Source organism: Poecilia mexicana, unplaced genomic scaffold (assembly GCF_051168715.1).
Source record: "Poecilia mexicana isolate PSO_F unplaced genomic scaffold, ASM5116871v1 scaffold_9, whole genome shotgun sequence".
NCBI lineage: Eukaryota > Metazoa > Chordata > Actinopteri > Cyprinodontiformes > Poeciliidae > Poecilia > Poecilia mexicana.
The window spans coordinates 18780-42519 of record NW_028263378.1 but is presented as its reverse complement, the minus strand read 5'-3'; the positions used below and the strand labels follow the sequence as shown (position 1 = coordinate 42519).

Here is a 23740-nt window from a genome sequence, read left to right as displayed (position 1 = left end):
GCCATTCGGTGGAACGGGACTTGTGCCATTTTAAAGTCCCTGGCCATAAGGAGATGCCCAGGTTTCCCACCGAATGTCTGAGCCCTGCCATAAGTCGACATGGGTTGGTGCTCCCCTATGTCTGGGAGTGTGTCGGGCCCCTCAAAACTGTTTTGGAGCTCAGGTCGGGGGCGGGTGGCGTTCGGGCCGGCGGGGGAGGGTCCCGGGAATAAAAGGGGAGCGCTTTTGCCATCCGGAAGCCTTCGGTCGAGGAGCTATAGGCCCGCCACGAGGGATCCGAAGGGGGTGCTGCTGGATGTCTGCGAGTCATACGGAAGCACGAGGTCATGCTGCCAAATGGCCTCGACCTGTCGAGCCGCGGTGCGGTCTGTCTTGGGTGTGAGGGCCTTTTGACATTCGGAATCATAGGGTGATGATCCCAAATGGCTGCCTTACCAGAGGCACGAGCCATAAGGAGACGTCCAGGGGTTCCACCGAATGTCTGAGCCTCTGCCCGGGTTCCGGTGCCCCGATCCCGGGTAAAGAAGCTCCATAACTCCCCCCCCGGTCCTCCAGGACAGGGGCCGGCCCGGCGGAGGTGCGGGGACCGGCCCCCGGTTCCGGAGAACCGTGCAGGGGTATTTTTGACAACTTGTAGCGGGGCTGAGAGTGTCCGAATCCCGGGGAGGGTCCAGCCATTTGCTGGAAGGGTTCAGCCGTTTGGTGGAACGGGGACTTGACCTAGGGTTATCAGGGGTGGGGTTAGGGTTGAGCTCCCTGGAGGTCCCAGAGCCACGGGGTTTTTTGGCCAGGGTAAGGCGGGGTCCCGGTAACGGAACCCCGGGTACGGAACCTCCTTGAGCGGTCCCGGTTCCGTAGAACCGGATCTGGACATACGGAATCATAGGGTGATGATCCCAAATGGCTACCTTACCAGAGGCACGAGCCATCCATGAGGAGACGTCCCGGGGTTCCACCGAATTTCTGAGCCCCTTTTTCGGGGCTAGGGTTTATCGGGCGCCCGCCCGAACCTCCACGGGTGCTCTGGGCTCGGTTAGTCTTGCGGTCGCATCACCCGAAGCAGAGCATGATCTTTCTCTCGACCCCAACAGGAGGGAAGAGGTGCCAAAGGCGCCCTTCGCTTCTCGCAGGCACTCGTTGCATCCTGTAATTTAGCGGTTCGGGAAAAGGGTGGACTCGGTGGATCCTGTACTTTAGCGGCTCAAGACAAGGGAGGGGGAGAAGGAGAAGCAGAGCGAGCTACGGAGACGGACGTTCTCACATACTCCCTCCCTTTCGCAGCCCCAATCCATTGTAAGCGTGGCACCTTCAACCACAAGACTCCTCGATCCATGCGGGTGACCTTTTGCTCATAGCGCTTATGACGTCGTAGCAAGTAATTTAGACACATAGTAGCACCACGTGGTGCTGCCTTATTTCGGCCATTGAGCAGCACCACGTGGTGCCTCTTTCTGTCAGGAACGGAAAAAGAAGAGGACAGGAGCAGTTACGCTCTTCGCTGTACCACAATCATTGAAATGGAGCTCAAAATCAACCCCTAAACTATCGGAGCCACGTGATTGGCAACATTTTGAGCTAAATCTCCCTCCCCCGAAAAAACAAAAACAAAAGCCTCGGTAGCCAAGACCGTTATCGAACCCGGGTCTCCCAGCTGGGGGCCGGTGTTCCTGTACACCTGGCTATCAAGGCAGGTTTGTCTACCACGTTCATAGGACTTGTAACCTCATCTAAAGATAAAAAAAAAACTAAAACAAAATAAAAAAACAAGAGGCTTTCTGCAGCCAGCGGGAAGCGAACCCTGGTCTCTGGGGCGGAGACCGGGCGGCTAAACCGCTAAACTACAGGAGCCATGTGGGTTTCCTTGGCTCATAGCGCTTATGACCTCATAGCAAGTGATGTAGACATAGGGGATCATCAGCGTCCGGACGTGCGGAAGCAGGAGGTGGTGCTGCCACATGGCCTTGACCTACGGAATCACGGGGTGGTGCTCCCAAATGGCTGCTGCCTTACCAGATGCACGAGACATAAGGAGGCCCCATTGAAAAGGATGTCCGGATGTCGAGGCTTCCCTATGTCCGAAGCGCCTCCTTATGTCTGCGGTCGGCCAAAAAGATAGAAAAGGCCTGAGCAGCTTGTGGGAATCGTACCCCGGTCGCTGGGGGGGCGCCGCAGCATATCCACCACAAGACTACTCGAGCCATACGGGTTTCCTTGGCTCATAGCGCTTATGACCTCATAGCAAGTAATGTAGACGTCTGGGATCATCGTCCGGGTCTGGACATGCAGAAGCAGGAGGTGCTGCTGCCAAATTCCTGCCTTACCAGAGGCACGAGACATAAGGAGACGCCCAGGGGCTCTGCCGAATGTCTGGGCCTCTGCCCCGTCCCCGGTAGGGGTTCAGCCATCCGCTGGAACGGTCCAGCCATTTGGTGGAACGGGACTTGTGCCATTTGAAAGTCCCTGGCCATAAGGAGACGCCCAGGGGTCCCACCGAATGTCTGAGCCCCCGCCCGGGATCCAGTGCCCCGATCCCGGGTAAAGTAGCTCCATATCTCCCCCCTGGTCCTCCAGGACCAGTTCCGGCCCAGCGGAGGTCCTGGGACCGTACCCCGGTTCCGGAGAACCGTGCAGGGGTATTTTTGACAACTTGTAGCGGGGCTGAGAGTGTCCGAATCCCGGGGAGGGTCCAGCCATTTGCTGGAAGGGTCCAGCCATTCGGTGGAACGGGTCTTGTGCCATTTTAAAGTCCCCATACGAAAAGTCTTTTTGTAGACTAATAGAAATAGGGTGGATGGTTGCCATTGGGGATCATGAGTGAGCGATCCTTTATGTCAGCCAAAAAGACAAAAGAGGGTTCCCTGCGCAAGCGGGCCGCGAACCCGGGCGTACCGGGTGGGAGCGCGGCTACTGGACCACTTTGCGAACAGAGATAAATACGGTAGCGCTTAGGAGGGTTTATGAGTGCGGGGGGAGCCGACAGACACTCGAAGGCATGAGGTGCTGCTGCCAGATGGCGTCGGGGGTGACACCGGGGAGCGTCCCCGCGCGTTTGGGCAGCATTCGCCACCGGGAGGCGTCCCTGCCGTTCGGGAAGGTTAGCCACCGTGCAGCAGGGAGCCACGCGCCCAACCGTCCTGCGCCACCTGGTGTCTGTTGCCCGTAAGTGCCGTTTGAGCCGCCATAAGGCAGCACTCGGAAAATTTTCAAAGTGTTTTTGAGCTACTTTGCGATTTTTGGCCGGCCGCCGCGCGGCCGCCTCGCTCGCTAAAAATCGGGTCTTGTTGGAACGGAATACTCGAGGTCGGGCTCTTTCGGGCGCCCCGGGTCCCGCGGTCCCACGAGGTCCGGTTCGGCCGCTACGATTTTTCAAAGTGGGCCCAAAATGCTCCCGGATGGCTGATTTTCGGACCTCGGGCATAAATAGGGTTAGGGTTAGGGTTAGGGTTAGGGGTAGGCCCGAGGCTCCCATATGTCTGGAGGTTATAATTGAAAATGCCACGCCATGGCGGAAAATGCTGCCTAGGGTCTGCAATGAAAATGTTGGCCATTCTGCGGCATTTGAATGGGGAACGGGGGATCAGTCTGAGCCATTCGGGCGGATGCGCAGTGTCGTCCCAGACACACTTGGGGGAGCTCTTGTATTGGTTTTGGAAGGGTCCTTGTGTTCCATTGTGGAGAGGGTTTCTCTGAGTTCGGGGGTGATGCCGTTTGGGCTCATTCCGGACATGCGGAGTCAGGCGAATGGGGAAAGCGTTTTCAAAGGCGGGATGGAGGTCTGGGGGGGTCGGAAGCGATGCGGGGGGGTCACCTTTGCCCTGAGGAAGCACTTTAGCCACATGGGGACATTTGGTTATTTGAAGAAATACGTGTTTGGGGTCGATCCGTGACCCCGTGGGTGGGTGGTTGCAGCCATAAGTCGACATGGTGTGGTGCTGCCCTATGTCTGCGAGTGACGGGGGCAGGGTACAACAGCGCTTTCAGTCTGGCTCTCATTTTCACAGGAATTGTGTACGAGTTCCTCTAGCTGAAGTTTTGTTTTTAACTCTGCCTTGACTTGTTTCCGTCGGCCCTTTGACCGGGCGACGGGATGGAGGTGTGGGGGGGTCGGAGGCGAACTGGGGGGAGTCACCTTTGCCCTGAGGAAGCACTTTGGCCATACGTTGACATTTGGTTATTTGAAGAAGCACAGGTTGGGGGGTCGATCCGTGACCTCGTGGGTTGATGGTTGCAGCCATAAGTCGACATGGGTCGGTGCTGCCCTATGTCTGGGAGCGACGGGGGCAGGGTACAACAGCGCTTTCAGTCCGGCTCTCATTTTCACAGGAATTGTGTACGAGTGACCTTGTGGGTGGATGGTTGCAGCCATAAGTCGACATGGGTTGGTGCTGCCCTATGTCTGCGAGTGTTTTGGGCCCCTCAAAACTCTTTTGGAGCTCGGGTCCGGGGCGGGTGGCCTTTGGGCCGGTGGGGGAGGTTCCCGGGAATAAAAGGGGAGCGGTTTTGCCATCCGGAAGCCTTTTGTTGAGGAGCTATAGGCCCGCCACGAGGGAGCCGAAGGGTGTGCTGCCGGATGTCGTGGGCCTGCAGGCCCGAAAGGTCAAGCTCCAGAGGTCACGGGTGGCTAGGAGGGGCCCAGGCGGGCGTCCCGCCACCCGGCCGCCCTCCGGGCGGTCGGGCGACGGTTCCCCTGAGGTAGGGACCCAGCGGGAGGCGTTACTCTGAAGACAGAGCGCGGCGAGAACTACAGGGAACCCCAAGGGATCGTAGGGTCGGTTTCGGGGTCCCCGGAGGTCCCAGACACGCGGGGTTCGGAGCGTAGGTCGGGCGGGTTCCCGGTTACGAAAGCCCGGGGTCCGTCGGCGCCTGGAGCGGCCCGGTTCTGTAGAACCGGTTCGCCATAAGTCGACATGGGTCGGTGCTGCCCTATGTCTGCGAGTGTTTTGGGCCCCTCAAAACTCTTTTGGAGCTCGGGTCCGGGGCGGGTGGCCTTTGGGCCGGTGGGGGAGGTTCCCGGGAATAAAAGGGGAGCGGTTTTGCCATCCGGAAGCCTTTTGTTGAGGAGCTATAGGCCCGCCACGAGGGAGCCGAAGGGTGTGCTGCCGGATGTCGTGGGCCTGCAGGCCCGAAAGGTCAAGCTCCAGAGGTCACGGGTGGCTAGGAGGGGCCCAGGCGGGCGTCCCGCCACCCGGCCGCCCTCCGGGCGGTCGGGCGACGGTTCCCCTGAGGTAGGGACCCAGCGGGAGGCGTTACTCTGAAGACAGAGCGCGGCGAGAACTACAGGGAACCCCAAGGGATCGTAGGGTCGGGTTCGGGGTCCCCGGAGGTCCCAGAGACGCGGGGTTCGGAGCGTAGGTCGGGCGGGTTCCCGGTTACGAAAGCCCGGGGTCCGTCGGCGCCTGGAGCGGCCCGGTTCTGTAGAACCGGTTCGCCATAAGTCGGCATGGGTCGGTGCTGCCCTATGTCTGCTAGTGTTTTGGGCCCCTCAAAACTCTTTTGGAGCTCGGGTCCGGGGCGGGTGGCCTTTGGGCCGGTGGGGGAGGTTCCCGGGAATAAAAGGGGAGCGGTTTTGCCATCCGGAAGCCTTTTGTTGAGGAGCTATAGGCCCGCCACGAGGGAGCCGAAGGGTGTGCTGCCGGATGTCGTGGGCCTGCAGGCCCGAAAGGTCAAGCTCCAGAGGTCACGGGATGCTAGGAGGGGCCCAGGCGGGCGTCCCGCCGCCCGGCCGCCCTCCGGGCGGTCGGGCGACGGTTCCCCTGAGGTAGGGACCCAGCGGGAGGCGTTACTCTGAAGACAGAGCGCGGCGAGAACTACAGGGAACCCCAAGGGATCGTAGGATCGGGTTCGGGGTCCCCGGAGGTCCCAGAGACGCGGGGTTCGGAGCGTAGGTCGGGCGGGTTCCCGGTTACAAAAGCCCGGGGTCCGTCGGCGCCTGGAGCGGCCCGGTTCTGTAGAACCGGTTCGCCATAAGTCGACATGGGTCGGTGCTGCCCTATGTCTGCAAGTGTTTTGGGCCCTGAAAAAATCTCTTGGAGCTCAGGTCCGGGGCGGGTGGCGTATGGGCCGGTGGGGGAGTGTCCCGGGAATAAAAGGGGTGCGCTTTTGCCATCCGGAAGCCTTTGGTTGAAGAGCTATGGGCCCGCCACGAGGGACCCTACGGTGGTGCTGCCGGATGTCTTCGAGTCATACGGAAGCACGAGGTCATGCTGCCAAATGGCCTCCACCTGTCGAGCCGCGGTGCGGTCTGCCTTGGGTGTGAGGGCCTTTTGACATACGGAATCATAGGGTGATGATCCCAAATGGCTGCCTTCCCAGAGGCACGAGCCATAAGGAGACGTCCAGGGGTCCCGCAGAACGTCTGAGCCTCTGCCCGGGTTCCGTCGCCCCGATCCCGGGTAGAGGGGTCCAGTCATTTGCTGGAACGGTTCAGCCATTCGGCGGAAGGGGGAGTTGTGCTTGGTGGTGACTACTTTGTGCTTGTTGTGCTTTTTGGTTTCCCGGCGAAGCGGTTCGCCATAAGTCGGCATGGGGTGGTGCTGCCCTATGTCTGGGAGTGTTTTGGGCCCCTCCAAACTCTTTTGGAGCTCGGGTCGGGGGCGGGTGGCCTTTGGGCCGGCGGGGGAGTGTCCCTGGAATAAAAGGGGAGCGCTTTTGCCATCCGGAAGCCTTCGGTCGAGGAGCTATAGGCCCGCCACGAGGGAGCCGAAGGTGGTGCTGCCGGATGTCGTGGGCCTGCAGGCCCCCCAAGGGATGGTAGGGTCGGGTTCGGGGTCCCCGGAGGTCCCAGAGACGCGGGGTTCGGAGCGTAGGTCGGGCGGGTTCCCGGTTACGAAAGCCCGGGGTCCGGAGGCGCCTGGAGCGGCCCGGTTCTGTAGAATCGGGTCGCCATAAGTCGGCATGGGGTGGTGCTGCCCTATGTCTGCGAGTGTGTCGGGCCCTGAAAAAATCTCTTGGAGCTCGGGTCCGGGGCGGGTGGCGTATGGGCCGGTGGGGGAGTGTCCCGGGAATAAAAGGGGAGCGCTTTTGCCATCCGGAAGCCTTTGGTGGAGGAGCTATAGGCCCGCCACGAGGGAGGCGAAGGGGGTGCTGCCGGATGTCGTGGGCCTGCAGGCCCGAAAGGTCAAGCTCCAGAGGTCACGGGTGGCTAGGAGGGTCCCAGTCGGGCGTCCCGCCGCCCGGCCGCCCTCCGGGCGGTCGGGCGACGGTTCCCCTTTGGCGGGGACCCAGCGGGAGGCGTTACTCTGAAGACAGAGCGTGGCGAGAACTTTCGGGAACCCCAAATGAGGGTGGGGTTGGGTTCTCGGTCCCCCGAGATCGCAGAGACGCGGGGTTCGGGGCGGAGGTCGGGCGGGGTCCGGGTAACGAAAGCCCAGGGTCGGGCAGCACCTCGAGCGGCCCGGTTCTGTAGAATCGGGTCGCCATAAGTCGACATGGGGCGGTGCTGCCCTATGTCTGCAAGTGTGTCGGGCCCTGAAAAAATCTGTCGGAGCTTAGGTCGGGGGCGGGTGGCGTTCGGGCAGGTGGGGGAGGGTCCCCGGAAGCAAGGGGGATCGCTGTTGCCATCAGGAACCCTTCGGTCGAGGAGCTATAGGCCTGCCACGAGGGACCCTACGGTGGTGCTGCCGGATGTCTGCGAGTCATACGGAAGCACGAGGTCATGCTGCCAAATGGCCTCGACCTGTCGAGCCGCGGTGCGGTCTGCCTTGGGTGTGAGGGCCTTTTGACATACGGAATCATAGGGTGATGATCCCAAATGGCTGCCTTACCAGAGGCACGAGCCATAAGGAGACGTCCAGGGGTTCCACCGAATGTCTGAGCCCCTGCCCGGGTTCGGTGCACCGAACCCGGGTAGGGGTCCAGCCATTCGCCGGAACGGTTCAGCCATTCGGTGGAAGGGGGGAGTTGTGCTTGGTGGTGACTACTTTGTGCTTGTGCTTTGTGGTTCCCGCGAAGCGGTTCGCCATAAGTCGGCATGGGGTGGTGCTGCCCTATGTCTGCGAGTGTGTCGGGCCCCTCCAAACTCTTTTGGAGCTCGGGTCGGGGGCGGGTGGCCTTTGGGCCGGTGGGGGAGTGTCCCGGGAATAAAAGGGGAGCGCTTTTGCCATCCGGAAGCCTTCGGTCGGGGAGCTATAGGCCCGCCACGAGGGAGCCGAAGGGGGTGCTGCGGGATGTCTTCGAGTCATACGGAAGCACGAGGTCATGCTGCCAAATGGCCTCGACCTGTCGAGCCGCGGTGCGGTCTGCCTTGGGTGTGAGGGCCTTTTGACATACGGAATCATAGGGTGATGATCCCAAATGGCCGCCTTCCCAGAGGCACGAGCCATAAGGAGACGTCCAGGGGTCCCACCGAAAGGCTGAGCCTCTGCCCGGGTTCGGTGCACCGAACCCGTGTAGGGGTCCAGCCATTCTCCGGAACGGTTCAGCCATTCGGTGGAAGGGGGGAGTTGTGCTTGGTGGTGACTACTTTGTGCTTGTGCTTTGTGGTTCCGGCGAAGCGGTTCGCCATAAGTCGGCATGGGGTGGTGCTGCCCTATGTCTGCGAGTGTGTCGGGCCCCTCCAAACTCTTTTGGAGCTCGGGTCGGGGGCGGGTGGCCTTTGGGCCGGTGGGGGAGTGTCCCGGGAATAAAAGGGGAGCGCTTTTGCCATCCGGAAGCCTTCGGTCGGGGAGCTATAGGCCCGCCACGAGGGATCCGAAGGGGGTGCTGCGGGATGTCTGCGAGTCATACGGAAGCACGAAGTCATGCTGCCAAATGGCCTCGACCTGTCGAGCCGCGGTGCGGTCTGTCTTGGGTGTGAGGGCCTTTTGACATACGGAATCATAGGGTGATGATCCCAAATGGCCGCCTTCCCAGAGGCACGAGCCATAAGGAGACGTCCAGGTGTTCCACCGAAAGGCTGAGCCTCTGCCCGGGTTCGGTGCACCGAACCCGTGTAGGGGTCCAGCCATTCTCCGGAACGGTTCAGCCATTCGGTGGAAGGGGGGAGTTGTGCTTGGTGGTGACTACTTTGTGCTTGTGCTTTGTGGTTCCGGCGAAGCGGTTCGCCATAAGTCGGCATGGGGTGGTGCTGCCCTATGTCTGCGAGTGTGTCGGGCCCCTCCAAACTCTTTTGGAGCTCGGGTCGGGGGCGGGTGGCCTTTGGGCCGGTGGGGGAGTGTCCCGGGAATAAAAGGGGAGCGCTTTTGCCATCCGGAAGCCTTCGGTCGGGGAGCTATAGGCCCGCCACGAGGGATCCGAAGGGGGTGCTGCGGGATGTCTGCGAGTCATACGGAAGCACGAGGTCATGCTGCCAAATGGCCTCGACCTGTCGAGCCGCGGTGCGGTCTGTCTTGGGTGTGAGGGCCTTTTGACATACGGAATCATAGGGTGATGATCCCAAATGGCCGCCTTCCCAGAGGCACGAGCCATAAGGAGACGTCCAGGTGTTCCACCGAATGTCTGAGCCTCTGCCCGCGTCCGGGGACGGCTTCCAGCCATTTGCTGGAAGGTTTCAGCCATTCGGCGGAACGGGACTTGTGCCATTTGAAAGTCCCCGGCCATAAGGAGACGTCCAGGTGTTCCACCGAATGTCCGAGCCCCTGCCCGGGTTCCGTCGCCCCGATCCCGTGTAGGGATCCAGCCATTTGCTGGAAGGGTCCAGCCGTTTGGTGGAACGGGGACTTGACCTAGGGTTATCAGGGGTGGGGTTAGGCTTGAGCTCCCTGGAGGTCCCAGAGCCACGGGGTTTTTTGTCCAGGGTAAGGCGGGGTCCCGGTAACGGAACCCCGGGTACGGAACCTCCTTGAGCGGTCCCGGTTCCGTAGAACCGGACCCTGACATACGGAAGCATGAGGTCATGCTGCCAAATGGCCTCCACCCACCTACCATTTTGGGGCGGGGGCGGGGGGTAGAGGCCAAAATGGTACACCAAACGATGACGAAGAGGTAAATACGTCATTAGTAGGGACGGATGTTAGTATTTGTGAATGTTTTCCACCGTTATTAGAAAAGAAAAGCATTCATGGACTGATATTAGCAGTGAGTGAGGACAGACGGAGGGTCGAGGGGCCCTCCGTATGTCGACGGCTCCTCGACATACGGAAGCACGAGGTCATGCTGCCAAATGGCCTCCACCTGTCGAGCCGCGGTGCGCCGTCTGCCTTGGGTGTGAGGGCCTTTTGACATACGGAATCATGGGGTGGTGCACCCAAATGGCCGCCTTCCCAGAGCCATAAGGAGACGTCCGGGGGTCCCGCAGAACCTCTGAGCCTCTGCCCGGGTTCGGTGCTCCGATCCCGGGTAGAAGACGGGGCTGCCATCCCGCAGCAGCGACTCCCGCTGCGGGATGGCGTCCGTCCATCATCTGGCTCCGGCGGCAGTTGCTTGCTGGCTCGATCAGTCTTGCGACATGTACGCCTACGCCATCTCTGACGACCAGTCTCCGGCGGACTGCTCCGACCACCTCCTGAAGCATGTGTGCCAGTTGTGCTTTCGTCGCACCCGTGGATCCCTGTAGTTTGGCGGTTTTCGTCACCCACCGCCAGACAGAGCGGAGGAACCAATCACGGTACGAAACCCGACATTGGACCCTGTAGTTTATCAGTTTAGCAGAGTAGGCCGAGGGCTACATCTCTCTGGGATTCGAACCCAGGCCACCACGTTGCAGCTCTTCACTGCCAGTGGGGGCACCTTAAACCGCTGCACCGCCGAAGCCACGTGGGTTCTTTTTGCGCACGGGGCTTATGACCTCCTAGCAAGTAGTGACGTAGACATCGGGGATGATCCAAGTGCCGGACATGCGGCATCACGAGGTGGTGCTGCCGTATGTCTGCCTTCCCAGAGGCACGGGCCATAAGGAGACGTCCGGGGGTCCCACCGAATGTCCGAGCCCCTGCCCGGTAGCATCGGGTCTGGGTCCCAGCCATTTGCTGGAAGGTTTCAGCCATTCGGCGGAACGGGGACTAGGGGTAGGGTTATCATCAGGGGTTAGGGTTTCGGGCTCCCCAGGGGTTCTCGGGCGAGCGAACCTTCCCACCCGCCCGAAACTCCGCAGGTGACTCGGTTAGTCTTGCGGTCGCACCACCTGAAGCAGAGCGTGACCTATCCCTCGACCCAACAGGAGGGAAGACGTGCCAACGGTGCTTGCGCTTTATCCTGTACGCAAGACAAACGGCAGCGGCAACGGCGCCCTTCGCTGTTGCAGCCGCCGGGTGGATGGATCCTGCGGTTTAGCGGTCCGGGAAAAGCGGGGACTCGGTGGATCATGAATTTTTGCGTTTGGGGAAGTGGGAGGGGGAGAAAGAGAAGCAGGCCCGAGGGCGGAGACCGACGGACGGCTCGATTGGTCTTGCGGCTCGACGCCAGAGACCCCAACCAATTGCGGCACCGGCTGAAGCAGGAGCTGGAGCTTCTCAGCGCGCGCGGAAGACGACTACGACCTGGATCCTGTAGCTTGGCGGCGCAGTTTGAGCGGTCTGCCGATTCCACCCCGACAGCATAATTGATGAAGAAGAAGAAGTACCCGTGGGCCCAACAAAAGGAAGCACGGGGTGGTGCTCCCTAACGGCTGCCTTGCCAGAGGCACGAGGCACAAGGACACGTCCGGGGGTCCCTCCGGATGTCCGAGCCTCTGCCCGGGGGTTATCGGGCGAGCAAGCGAACGCGCCCGAACCTCCGTGGGTGCGCTGGCTGGGCTCGGTTAGTCTTGCGGTCGCATCACCCGAAGCAGAGCGTGATCTTTCCCTCGACCCCAACAGGAGGGAAGACGTGCCAAAGGCGCCCTTTGCTTCTCGCGGGCACTCGCTGCATCCTGTACTTTGGCGGTTCGGGAAAAGGGTGTGGACTCGGTTAGTCTTGCGGTCGCATCACCCGAAGCAGATCGTGAGCAGCCACGGGTCAGTCACGGTACGAGGAATTACCCGCGTCGCTTTTTCTGGTACACAACAGAAATGGCAGTGGTAACGGCGCCCTTCGCTTCGACGCAGTCACTTGGTGGATCCTGCACTTTAGCGGCTCGGGAAAAGGGAGAGGGAGAAGGAGAAAACGGGGCGGCACAAGTGGCGGATACGGACGGTTTCAGGTTTCCCCTTTGTTCCGCTCGTCTTCAAACGTGAAAAGCGGCTCCGGCGGCATTGGCTCAATCAGTCTTGCGGCGGCCACGCTCGAGGCCGGAGTCCCCGAACAATCTCACGGGCTACTCGCATCCGGCACCAGCTGAAGCGGGAGCTGGAGCTCCTCAGCGCAGTACACGACCACGAACTGGATCCTGTAGCTTGGCGGAGTGCTTTGAGCGGTTGGCCGATTCCACCCTGGCATTCGAACCCCAACCACGCGGCCGCAATCCACCCACCCACCGGGATCCCCGAACAGTCGTGGGGCGAATTGCGCTCCGCTCAGAGCAACAGGTTGAGGCTGAAGAAGAAGTACCCGCGGTGCCGTTTGGCAGTTCGTGCCAAGAGCAGCAGCAGTACCAACGCCGCTCCCTGGCGGTACGAGGTCAGACGTTGGACTCTGATGTCCGTCGGGGGACAAACACGCGGCCGCAATCCACCCACCGGGATCCCCGAACAGTCGTGGGGCGAATTGCGCTCCGCTCAGAGCAACAGGTTGAGGCTGAAGAAGAAGTACCCGCGGTGCCGTTTGGCAGTTCGTGCCAAGAGCAGCAGCAGTACCAACGCCGCTCCCTGGCGGTACGAGGTCAGACGTTGGACTCTGATGTCCGTCGGGGGACAAACACGTGGCCGCCATCCACTGTAAGCAGGGCACCTCGAACCACGAGAGCACTCGAGCCACGCGGGTAACCTTTTTCCCCACGTAGCCGTCGGCACCTCGTAGCAAGTAATTCAGAGGTCGACAATTTAGTGCTTCTCTTCCTCCTCTCCTCTTCCTCGTCCTTTTCCTTCTCCTGCTTCTTCTTCCTCATTTCCGGGAACCGAGAAACTAAATCGCCAGACTGCAGGAGACACGTGGAATAAATGGCTGCCTGGCGAATGAGGTCACGCTCTTTGCTGTTCCACCAAGCTAAAGGAGCCACGTGATTGACAACCCAAGCTGGAATTGAGTGAAACCGAGCCCTCCTCCGGACACTCGGAAGCACGAGGTGGTGCTTCCATACGGCTTATCATTTAAATCTGTAAAAAGTGGCTCAGTTAGTCTTGTGGTTAGATCGGGCACATTGTACAATATGCTCGGAATCTCGCACGGACCAAAGGGATGTCGCTGCAGGATCGTGGTTTCTGACATTGTGAGTGACTCGTGTAGTTTAGCGGTTTTCATTCCGAGCGCACTGCCCACGCTGCCCTGGGATTTGAACCCCGACAATCACGTGGCTGTTATACACTGTAAGCGCAGAGCCTTAACCAGTCGACCACTAGAGCCATGAGTGTTAAATAGTGATTGTGTCAAGGAGGTTTCCAAATGGCGGCCATCCTGCAGCACTAGAGTCATGCTGCAGGATGTTGCTGCTTGCCATCCCGAAGCACTAGAGTCCTGCTGCAGGATGTTGCTGCTTGCCATCCCGAAGCACTAGAGTCCTGCTGCAGGATGTTGCTGCTTGCCATCCCGAAGCACTAGAGTCCTGCTGCAGGATGTTCCCGCTTGCCATCCCGAAGCACTAGAGTCATGCTGCAGGATGTTCCTGCTTGCCATCCCGAAGCACTAGAGTCATGCTGCAGGATGTTCCTGCTTGCCATCCCGAAGCACTAGAGTCATGCTGCAGGATGTTGCTGCTTGCCATCCCCAAGCACTAGAGTCATGCTGCAGGATGTTGCTGCTTGCCATCCCGAAGCACTAGAGTCCTGCTGCAGGATGTTGCTGCTTGCCATCCCGAAGCACTAGAGTCATGCTGCAGGATGTTGCTGCTTGCCATTCATTCCCTAGCATGACTGGCTGCTGGGGAATGGCCACCATCCTGCAGCATGATCGTCTGCCTGGGAATGTCAGCCATTCCCCAGCATGACTGGCTGCCGGGGAATGGCCACCATCCTGCAGCATGATCTGCTGCCTGGGAATGTCAGCCATTCCTCAGGATGTGATCGTCCTGGGATTCGAACCCATACGATCACGTGGCTGCCATTCACTGCAAGTGGGGGCACCTTTAACCATTCGACTGCCGGAGCCATGGACGTTTTCTTTGCGTTTTAGTCGGCTGTACAACAGTTCTGCTTGCATCCGTGCTTCCAAAAGAGCAAAAATAAATCACCAAACATTCGTTTTTTTCCTTTAAAAAAGGGAGGCTCCAGCGGTCTCAACCGCCACGCACACTTGCATCCTGTAGTTTAGCGGAGTAGACAGAGGGTTACTGTGCCCAGGCGGGAATCGAACCAGAGCCCAGAGCTTCCATTTTATGACTTTGCGGTGCCTTTAACCGCTGCACCACTGAAGCCATGTGTGTTATCTTTGCGCAGAATGGTGAGAATCCAGTTTGCCATCCCGAAGCACGAGAGTTCTGCTGCAGAATGGTGAGAATCCTCTTTGCCATCCGGAAGCACGAGCCCTCTGCTGCAGAATGACGGTTAATTGTTACAGCACGTGAGCAGTTGGCAAAGTCCCGCCACTTCTTCCTCCCCATGGCGGCGTCACGTGTTAATTTATTGCAGGTGGCCAGAGTTAATTGTTACAGCACGTGAGCAGTTGGCAAAGTCCCGCCACTTCTCCCTCCCCATGGCGTCACCTGTTAATTGATTGCAGGTGGCCAGAGTTAATTGTTACATTTGGTTTCAACAAATTCCCACGCCATACGGCGACGTCTGGGGGCTCCTCCGGATGGCTGCTGAGCTTCTGCCCAGCTCCGTGTGCCCCCCCAGCCGTTTGCTGGAACGGCTCAGCTATGCTGTGCAACGTTACTGCGGTTCTGCAGACATAAGAGACAGGATTGCAGTTGTAAGTAAAAAAATAAGAGTAACAGGTAAGCAAGCAAGAAAGCAAGAAAGAAATAAAACAGCAAAAAAAAAAGTGTTCTCCCAGGCTGGATTCGAACCCACGTCTCCCGGCATGAGCTGCAGTAGCCTTAACCACTCGACCACTCCGGTCACGTTATTCCCAATTGGTTAATTGTTACACCAGGTGAGCATGTGATGTTCACGTGGTGAGCATGTGGTGTTCACGTGGTTAATTGCTACAGAGCACGTGAGCAGCAGCTGCTGGCAAAGTCCCGCCCCTTCCTCCTCCCCAAGGCGTTACCTGCTAATTGATTACAGGTGGCCACTGTGCAGCAATTTGCAGCTCATTTCAGTGCTCGCCAGAGACAGCCAGAGAAGGATACAGCAGCAAGCGGCAGCAAACTGAAGGTAAGTTTTTATTTAATGTGAAATGTAATGGATAGTTAGAATAGAAACGGGTTTAAAAAGCAACTTTATTACCATGTAAAGCTAAGGTACCTTTTAAAGCATAAAGCCTTCGAATTTTTAACCGTGTTTAACCAGGTGTAGGTTCCAGGGCAGATTTCTACCTCCCCCACCACCACCCCCGCGCGAGCTAGCTAGCTAGCTCGCCACGTGGCGAGCTAGCTCGCGCTAGCTCGCGCTAGCTAGCTAGCTCGCGCTAGCTCGCGCTAGCTCGCGCTAGCTCGCGCTAGCTAGCTAGCTCGCCACGTGGTGGTGGTGGTGGTAGCAAGCTATCCTGGAGTAAAGAGGTGTTTCTGCTCTGTAAGCAGGTTTCATGTGCTGCTGTACGTCCACCATCTTGCAGGACCAGTCTGCTCCCAGATGGTGGATTTCCTGCAGCAGGTTGCATGTGCTGCAGGAAATCCACCATCTTGCAGGACCAGTCTGCTCCCAGATGGTGGATTTCCTGCAGCAGGTTGCATGTGCTGCAGGAAATCCACCATTTTGCAGCACGACAGTCTGCTCCCAGATGGTGGATTTCCTGCAGCAGGTTGCTGGTGCTGCAGGAAATCCACCATCTGGCAGCACGACAGTCTGCTCCCAGATGGTGGATTTCCTGCAGCAGGTTTCATGTGCTGCAGGAAATCCACCATTTTGCAGCACGACAGTCTGCTCCCAGATGGTGGATTTCCTGCAGCAGGTTGCATGTGCTGCCGTATTTCTACCATCTGGCAGCACGACAGTCTGCTCCCAGATGGTGGATTTCCTGCAGCAGGTTTCATGTGCTGCAGGAAATCCACCATTTTGCAGCACGACAGTCTGCTCCCAGATGGTGGATTTCCTGCAGCAGGTTGCTGGTGCTGCAGGAAATCCACCATCTGGCAGCACGACAGTCTGCTCCCAGATGGTGGATTTCCTGCAGCAGGTTGCTGGTGCTGCAGGAAATCCACCATCTGGCAGCACGACAGTCTGCTCCCAGATGGTGGATTTCCTGCAGCAGGTTGCTGGTGCTGCCGGAAATCCACCATCTGGCAGCACGACAGTCTGCTCCCAGATGGTGGATTTCCTGCAGCAGGTTGCTGGTGCTGCCGGAAATCCACCATCTGGCAGCACGACAGTCTGCTCCCAGATGGTGGATTTCCTGCAGCAGGTTGCTGGTGCTGCAGGAAATCCACCATCTGGCAGCACGACAGTCTGCTCCCAGATGGTGGATTTCCTGCAGCAGGTTGCTGGTGCTGCAGGAAATCCACCATCTGGCAGCACGACAGTCTGCTCCCAGATGGTGGATTTCCTGCAGCAGGTTGCTGGTGCTGCCGGAAATCCACCATCTGGCAGCACGACAGTCTGCTCCCAGATGGTGGATTTCCTGCAGCAGGTTGCTGGTGCTGCAGGAAATCCACCATCTGGCAGCACGACAGTCTGCTCCCAGATGGTGGATTTCCTGCAGCAGGTTGCTGGTGCTGCCGGAAATCCACCATCTGGCAGCACGACAGTCTGCTCCCAGATGGTGGATTTCCTGCAGCAGGTTGCTGGTGCTGCCGGAAATCCACCATCTGGCAGCACGACAGTCTGCTCCCAGATGGTGGATTTCCTGCAGCAGGTTGCTGGTGCTGCAGGAAATCCACCATCTGGCAGCACGACAGTCTGCTCCCAGATGGTGGATTTCCTGCAGCAGGTTGCTGGTGCTGCAGGAAATCCACCATCTGGCAGCACGACAGTCTGCTCCCAGATGGTGGATTTCCTGCAGCAGGTTGCTGGTGCTGCCGGAAATCCACCATCTGGCAGCACGACAGTCTGCTGCAGGATGCCCAGCAAGCTGTTGGGCATCCTGCATCTGGACTGTCTGCTGCACAATGGCCGCCACGTGTGCTAGCTAGCTAGCTAGCTAGCTAGCCTGGAGCTAACACCCCTTTCCCATACGTTTCCGCATGTGATACTTACCATTTATTTTGTAGTTTTATTTATCTTCATTTAATTTTCTATCCACAGAGAATTTGAAAATGGCCCCACCGAAGTCGCTAGCAGAGTGCCCTCTTTGCCTCTATAAATTCAGGTATCTTGGGAAACATCTAATAGCCCGCCACTCCATCCGCAACCTGGATGAGCGGAAGATCCTCATCAACCTGGGCTCCAGAAGGGTCAACATCAGAGGGCTCACCTGCCCCATCCCAGGATGCGGGTACGCCCGGTCTCGACTGGACACGCACCTGTCGGAGACGGGCCATCCTGAGATGGAGGCGGGTGAGCTCGCAAAAGTCATAGAAAAGGTGAAGAGGGACTTAACTGAAAAACAGATCCGTGAGCTGCGGGCAACCAACCCTCACCCGCCAGTCATCTCCTCCCTGGACCTCGACCCCGAGGAGGATGACGGGAGGGAGGGGGCCTCCTGCAGCTCTCCGCCGGCCACCTGTGGCAATTGTAATGTGCTGCAGGCCCAGGTAGTGGAGCTCCAGCGAAAAATTCGGATCAGCGCCAGGACTGTGGCAAAGAAAAAACGCAGGATAGCGTACCTGGAACAGGTATTTAACATTCATTCCCACAGTCAACGACCTACGTGACCTACCTGTGTTTTCCTTTCCAGCAGGACTGACTTCCGGCTGCGAGATCGTCTCCTGCTGCCCTTTCGCAGCAGGACCCGCTGCTGCAGGAAGCCGGGCAGGCGGGGAGTCTGCCATTTGCGAGCAGCAGGCCCTGCTGCGGGATGTACACCATCCCGCAGCAGGGCCTGCTGCTCGCAAACGGCAGGCAGGGAGTCTGCCATTAGCGAGCATCAGGTACTGCTGCCGGATGTTGACCATCCCGCAGCAGGGCCTGCTGCTCGCAAACGGCAGGCAGGGAGTCTGCCATTAGCGAGCAGCAGGTCCTGCTGCCGGATGTTCGCCATCCCGCAGCAGGACCTGCTGCTCGCAAACGGCAGGCAGGGAGTCTGCCATTAGCGAGCAGCAGGTCCTGCTGCCGGATGTTCGCCATCCCGCAGCAGGACCTGCTGCTCGCAAACGGCAGGCAGGGAGTCTGCCATTAGCGAGCAGCAGGTCCTGCTGCCGGATGTTCGCCATCCCGCAGCAGGACCTGCTGCTCGCAAACGGCAGCACCTAAAAATGCATTTTTTTCAATCACTGAATTCATTTTCTTTATTATTTTTTTTTCTTTCTTATTCTCGTCTTCAGCAGCTGACGCAGAACGCCGCGGGACAGCCTGGTGTCCCCCCGCCCACAGTTTGCCCCGAGTCCTCATTGGAGGAGGACGATGAGGAGGAGCTCCCGCCCAACCAGGAAGCAAGAAAGGCTGTTGGAGTCCTGGCTCCCTTCCGCTTCCTCCCGCCGGCAGTCGGTTAGTCACGTTCGTTTGTCCATCCGTCCGTCCCTGCTGCTTGCCAAAATCTTACCTTCTGAAATCTCTTTTATGCAGTCCACTACATGGACTTGTATTGGGCCCATTTAAAGGGCTCCACCGGCGGGAGGAAGCAGGTGGAAAACCAAAAATCAAAGGTTGCCAGGATCCACCAGTTCCTAACCTTCCTGGCAAGTGGCGGGAGGTGGACCGCGACCTGGGAAATCCTCAACAACGTCCGGCGCATTTACGAGTAAGGCCCTCTCCGACGTACGCCGACGAATGTTTTCTGGTGTCCACTTACCTTTTTTTTTCTCCTCGGAGCAGATGGCCGGAAATCCTGCGGAGGCAAGGGAAGGCGGTCACCACAGTTAAGGCTTATCTGGTGAACGTAATGGAGTTCGTGTCCTACTTTAAGGACACTCCCCCGTCAGCCTCCCGGGTGTCGAAGAGGACCTTGGTCGCGGTCCACAGGGCGCTGTCCGCCACCGTCTCCAGGCTCGGGAGACGTGTGGCGGTCCGCCAAATACAAGTCAAACGGGCCAAGCTGAGGCACCTGGTGCCCAAGCGACACCTCCGGGCTTGCCGGACCAGGTGCCGGGAGGAGATCCCTCGCGTGCTCGGTGAGTGAGAATTTTTTCATCGTGTGTGTGTGTGTGTGTGTGTGTGTGTCTGTTTGTCCTTCCTGTCTCCAGTCCTTTGAATGGTTTTCCTTGAATTTTTTTTCCTCCTCCTCCTCCTCTTTGCAGACCAGCTGGAGAAGGACTCCTCCGGGGAACTGATGAGGAAGTTCTTCGGGCTCCTCGCCCTCTACACCTCGTGTGTCTATGGGCACAGGATCGGCGTCCTCCAGAACATGACCGTTCTGGAGGTCGCCGAGGCCAGGACGTCACGGGACGAGGAGCTAGATGAGGGCTTCCTCATTAACGTAAGTGGAAGGATGCAGACTGTCTGCTGCCATCCGGCAGCAGACAGTCCTGCTTCCGTATGGTGTGCCATCCGGCAACAGACAGTCCTGCTTCCGAATGGTGTGCCATCCGGCAACAGACAGTCCTGCTTCCGAATGGCGTGCCATCCGGCAGCACCGAGTGATGTTTTGAAATGGCAGGCAGGAACCAAACCCCCACTTCTCTCTCTCTCTCTCTCCTTCCCAACAGGTGAAGGAACACAAGACCAACCGAGCCTTCGGCTCGGCGAAGGTGTTCCTGACCCCGGAGGAGTTCGGCTGGCTCGAGCGGTGGCTAGTCGTCCGTGCCAGGCTCCAGCCCCCCACGGACCTCGTCATCTTCACAGAGGGCAACAGGAGTTTCAAAAATCTCCTGTTGCCCATGCAGAGGGCGTGGTCCGATCTGGGCTTGCCCGGCACCCCCTCTGTCACAGACATCAGGACCTCCATAGCCACCTACGTAAGTGATCGTCTGATGTTTTGCATTTAATAACGGCACGTAATAAGGAAATGTTGACAACTTTGACTTTTTTTCAAAAGGCGAGGGATCACCTCCCGCCTGACCAGAGGCGGGTGATAAGCGCGGTGATGTGCCATGACATCAGCACAGCTGAAAAATATTACGCCATGGACCCCAACTGCTCACAGCTCGCCAGCATCCGTGGCACTTTTGATAAGTTAACGGACCCGGGCCACAGGTGGAGGGATTCCCGCTCCGGCCAAAAGGTGGGTTTTCACGTTTCCCCTCGACTTACCTGCCTGTCTCACTTACCTGCCTCGAAGGAGCCATCCGGCAGCAGCCGAGTAAACTGCCGGATGGCAGGCCCCTGCGGCCTGCCATCCGGCAGTTTACTCGGCTGCTGCCGGATGGCTCCTTCCATCTCGCACGACCTAATCAATGTCCTTTTTCCGTTTCAGGGAGCGGTGGCGGTAGCAGCAGCCGCAGTGGAGGAGCAGCAGGGTCAGGAGGAGGAGGGAGAGGAGGCCCACCACGTATTCCAACGTGTCATCGCTCTTGACCATTACGAGGAGGAGGTCGAGACCAGCGAGAAGGTGTGGTTTTTTTGTCACCTCTCTCTCTCCTTGACTTACCTGCCTTACTTACCTGCCTCGAAGAAGCCATCCGGCAGCATCCGAGAGAGCTCCCGGATGGCATCCGGGACCTCTCTCGGATGCTGCCGGATGGCTACCTCCTCGTCGCACCCCGCACTCAATGTTGTTTTTCTCATTTCAGAGAGCGGTGGGGGACAAGGCCTCGGCTCCTCGAAAAGTCACCAAGAAGGTGTGGTTTTTTTGTCACCTCTCTCTCTCCTTGACTTACCTGCCTTACTTACCTGCCTCGAAGAAGCCATCCGGCAGCATCCGAGAGAGCTCCCGGATGGCGGGCCATCCGGGACCTCTCTCGGATGCTGCCGGATGGCTACCTCCTCGTCGCACCCCGCACTCAATGTTGTTTTTCTCATTTCAGAGAGCGGTGGGGGACAAGGCCTCGGCTCCTCGAAAAGTCACCAAGAAGGTGTGGTTTTTTTGTCACCTCTCTCTCTCCTTGACTTACCTGCCTTACTTACCTGCCTCGAAGAAGCCATCCGGCAGCATCCGAGAGAGCTCCCGGATGGCCCGCCATCCGGGAGCTCGCTCGGATGCTGCCGGATGGCTACCTCCTCGTCGCACCCCCTACTAAATGTTGTTTTTCTCATTTCAGAGAGCGGTGGAGGAGCAGGAGGGGGAGGAGGACTTCACATCCCCTAAAAAGAGGACGAGGGTGGGTTTTCATCTCTCCTCGACTTCCCATTGTAACTTACTTACTTGTGTCTTATCTGCTCACGTTTGAAACCTTCTCTTCACCTTTCAGAGCATGACACGTGAACACCCCGCGTCCGAGTCATCGGACGGAACTGCCCGTTCCCTGGGGAGCGACCCCCCCGAGACCTCCTGCGCGTCCGAGACGACGGAGGTGACAGAGTGCTCTTACAGTTCTCACTCTACCGAGCCAACCCCGTCGTCTCTGCCGGACACGGAGACTGAAAGCAGCCAGTCCTCCGACGTGCAGGAGGTCCCGGCCAGCCCTCCTCAGAGACTCCCCGAGCCTGCTGCCGCACCCCCACCGGAGCGAGACCCCCCCGCCAAGGCCCGAGAGGAGGAGGAGGAGGAACGACCCGGCCCCTCCGCTGCCGAGCCACCCGGCCCCTCCGCTGCCGGGCCACCCGGCCCCTCCGCTGCCGGGCCACCCGGCCCCTCCGCTGCCGGGCCACCCGGCCCCTCCGCTGCCGGGCCACCCGGCCCCTCCGCTGCCGGGCCACCCGGCCCCTCCGCTGCCGAGCGACCTGAGGTCGGAGCACCCACACGGAGGCTCCGGTCCATAAGGTCCTTCTTTCCCCTGTCCACCTCCACCACCACCAGGAGGAGCAGGACCAGCCCCGTCCCGCTGACGTTGCGCTCCCGCAACGTCAGTCGTAAGAAGGACTAGACCCCCCCCCACCCCCTTCTTCATATGTAAATAGTTTGGCGTGTTTGTGTGATTTTTTAGCACTTTATATTTATTTTTTGTACATAGTTTATATATTTTCAGTGTGTGTTTTTAATATTTAATTTGGTTCAATTGTAAATAGTTTTTAGGGTTTTAGTGTGTCTTTTATAGTAGATTTGTTAGCATTTTATATTTATTTTTTGTACATAGTTTATATATTTTCAGTGTGTGTTTTTAATAGTTAATTTGGTTCAATTGTAAATAGCTTTTAGGGTTTTAGTGTGTGTTTTATAGTAGATTTGTTAGCATTTTATATTTATTTTTTGTACATAGCTTATACATTTTCAGTGTGTGTTTGTGTTTGTGTGTTCATAAAGTTCATCATGTTGTTTTATTGGACTTTGTTGTTCTTTATTCTGTTATTGAATATGTCAGCCATTTCAAAACATCACTTGCTGCTGCAGGATGGCGGCCATTCCTCAGCATGACTGGCTGCTGGGGAATGGCCGCCATCGTGCATCACGACCGGCTGCCTGGGAATGGCAGTCACCTACCTGTGTTACCTCTCGAAGCCATCCGGTAGCATGACGGTCTGCTGGGGAATGTCAGCCATTCCTCAGCAGCTGATCGTGCTGCAGGATGGCGGCCATTCCTCAGCATGACTGGCTGCTGGGGAATGGCCACCATCCTGCAGCATGATCGGCTGCCTGGGAATGTCAGCCATTCCTCAGCATGACTGGCTGCCGGGTAATGGCCGCCATCGTGCATCACGACCGGCTGCCTGGGAATGTCAGCCATTCCTCAGCAGCTGGTCGTGCTGCAGGATGGCGGCCATTCCTCAGCATGACTGGCTGCTTGGGAATGTCCGCCATCGTGCATCACGACCGGCTGCCTGGGAATGTCAGCCATTCCTCAGCAGCTGGTCGTGCTGCAGGATGGCGGCCATTCCTCAGCATGACTGGCTGCTGGGGAATGTCAGCCATTCCTCAGCAGCTGATCGTGCTGCAGGATGGCGGCCATTCCCCAGCATGACTGGCTGCTGGGGAATGGCCGCCATCGTGCAGCATGACCGACTGCCTGGGAATGGCAGTCACCTACCTGTGTTACCTCTCGAAGCCATCCGGTAGCATGACGGTCTGCTGGGGAATGTCAGCCATTCCTCAGCAGCTGGTCGTGCTGCAGGATGGCGGCCATTCCTCAGCATGACTGGCTGCTGGGGAATGGCCGCCATCGTGCAGCATGACCGACTGCCTGGGAATGGCAGTCACCTACCTGTGTTACCTCTCGAAGCCATCCGGTAGCATGACGGTCTGCTGGGGAATGTCAGCCATTCCTCAGCAGCTGGTCGTGCTGCAGGATGGCGGCCATTCCTCAGCATGACTGGCTGCTGGGGAATGGCCGCCATCGTGCAGCATGACCGACTGCCTGGGAATGGCAGTCACCTACCTGTGTTACCTCTCGAAGCCATCCGGTAGCATGACGGTCTGCTGGGGAATGTCAGCCATTCCTCAGCAGCTGGTCGTGCTGCAGGATGGCGGCCATTCCTCAGCATGACTGGCTGCTGGGGAATGGCCGCCATCGTGCAGCATGACCGACTGCCTGGGAATGGCAGTCACCTACCTGTGTTACCTCTCGAAGCCATCCGGTAGCATGACGGTCTGCTGGGGAATGTCAGCCATTCCTCAGCAGCTGGTCGTG

The 23740-nt window shown here is 58.5% G+C and overlaps 1 protein-coding gene across 1 annotated transcript; it reads left to right on the top strand.

The window, feature by feature from the left end:
* The first annotated feature begins 18954 nt into the window (after nt 1-18954).
* On the top strand, nt 18955-22042 carry LOC148157545 (uncharacterized). Its single transcript, XM_088008432.1, has 8 exons — nt 18955-19252; nt 19337-19557; nt 19787-20035; nt 20116-20379; nt 20494-20628; nt 20810-20857; nt 21044-21091; nt 21428-22042. Exons 1-8 carry the CDS (start codon nt 19024-19026, stop codon nt 22040-22042), a joined length of 1809 nt encoding a protein of 602 aa, XP_087864558.1. The 5' UTR covers nt 18955-19023.
* The last annotated feature ends 1698 nt before the right edge of the window (nt 22043-23740 follow it).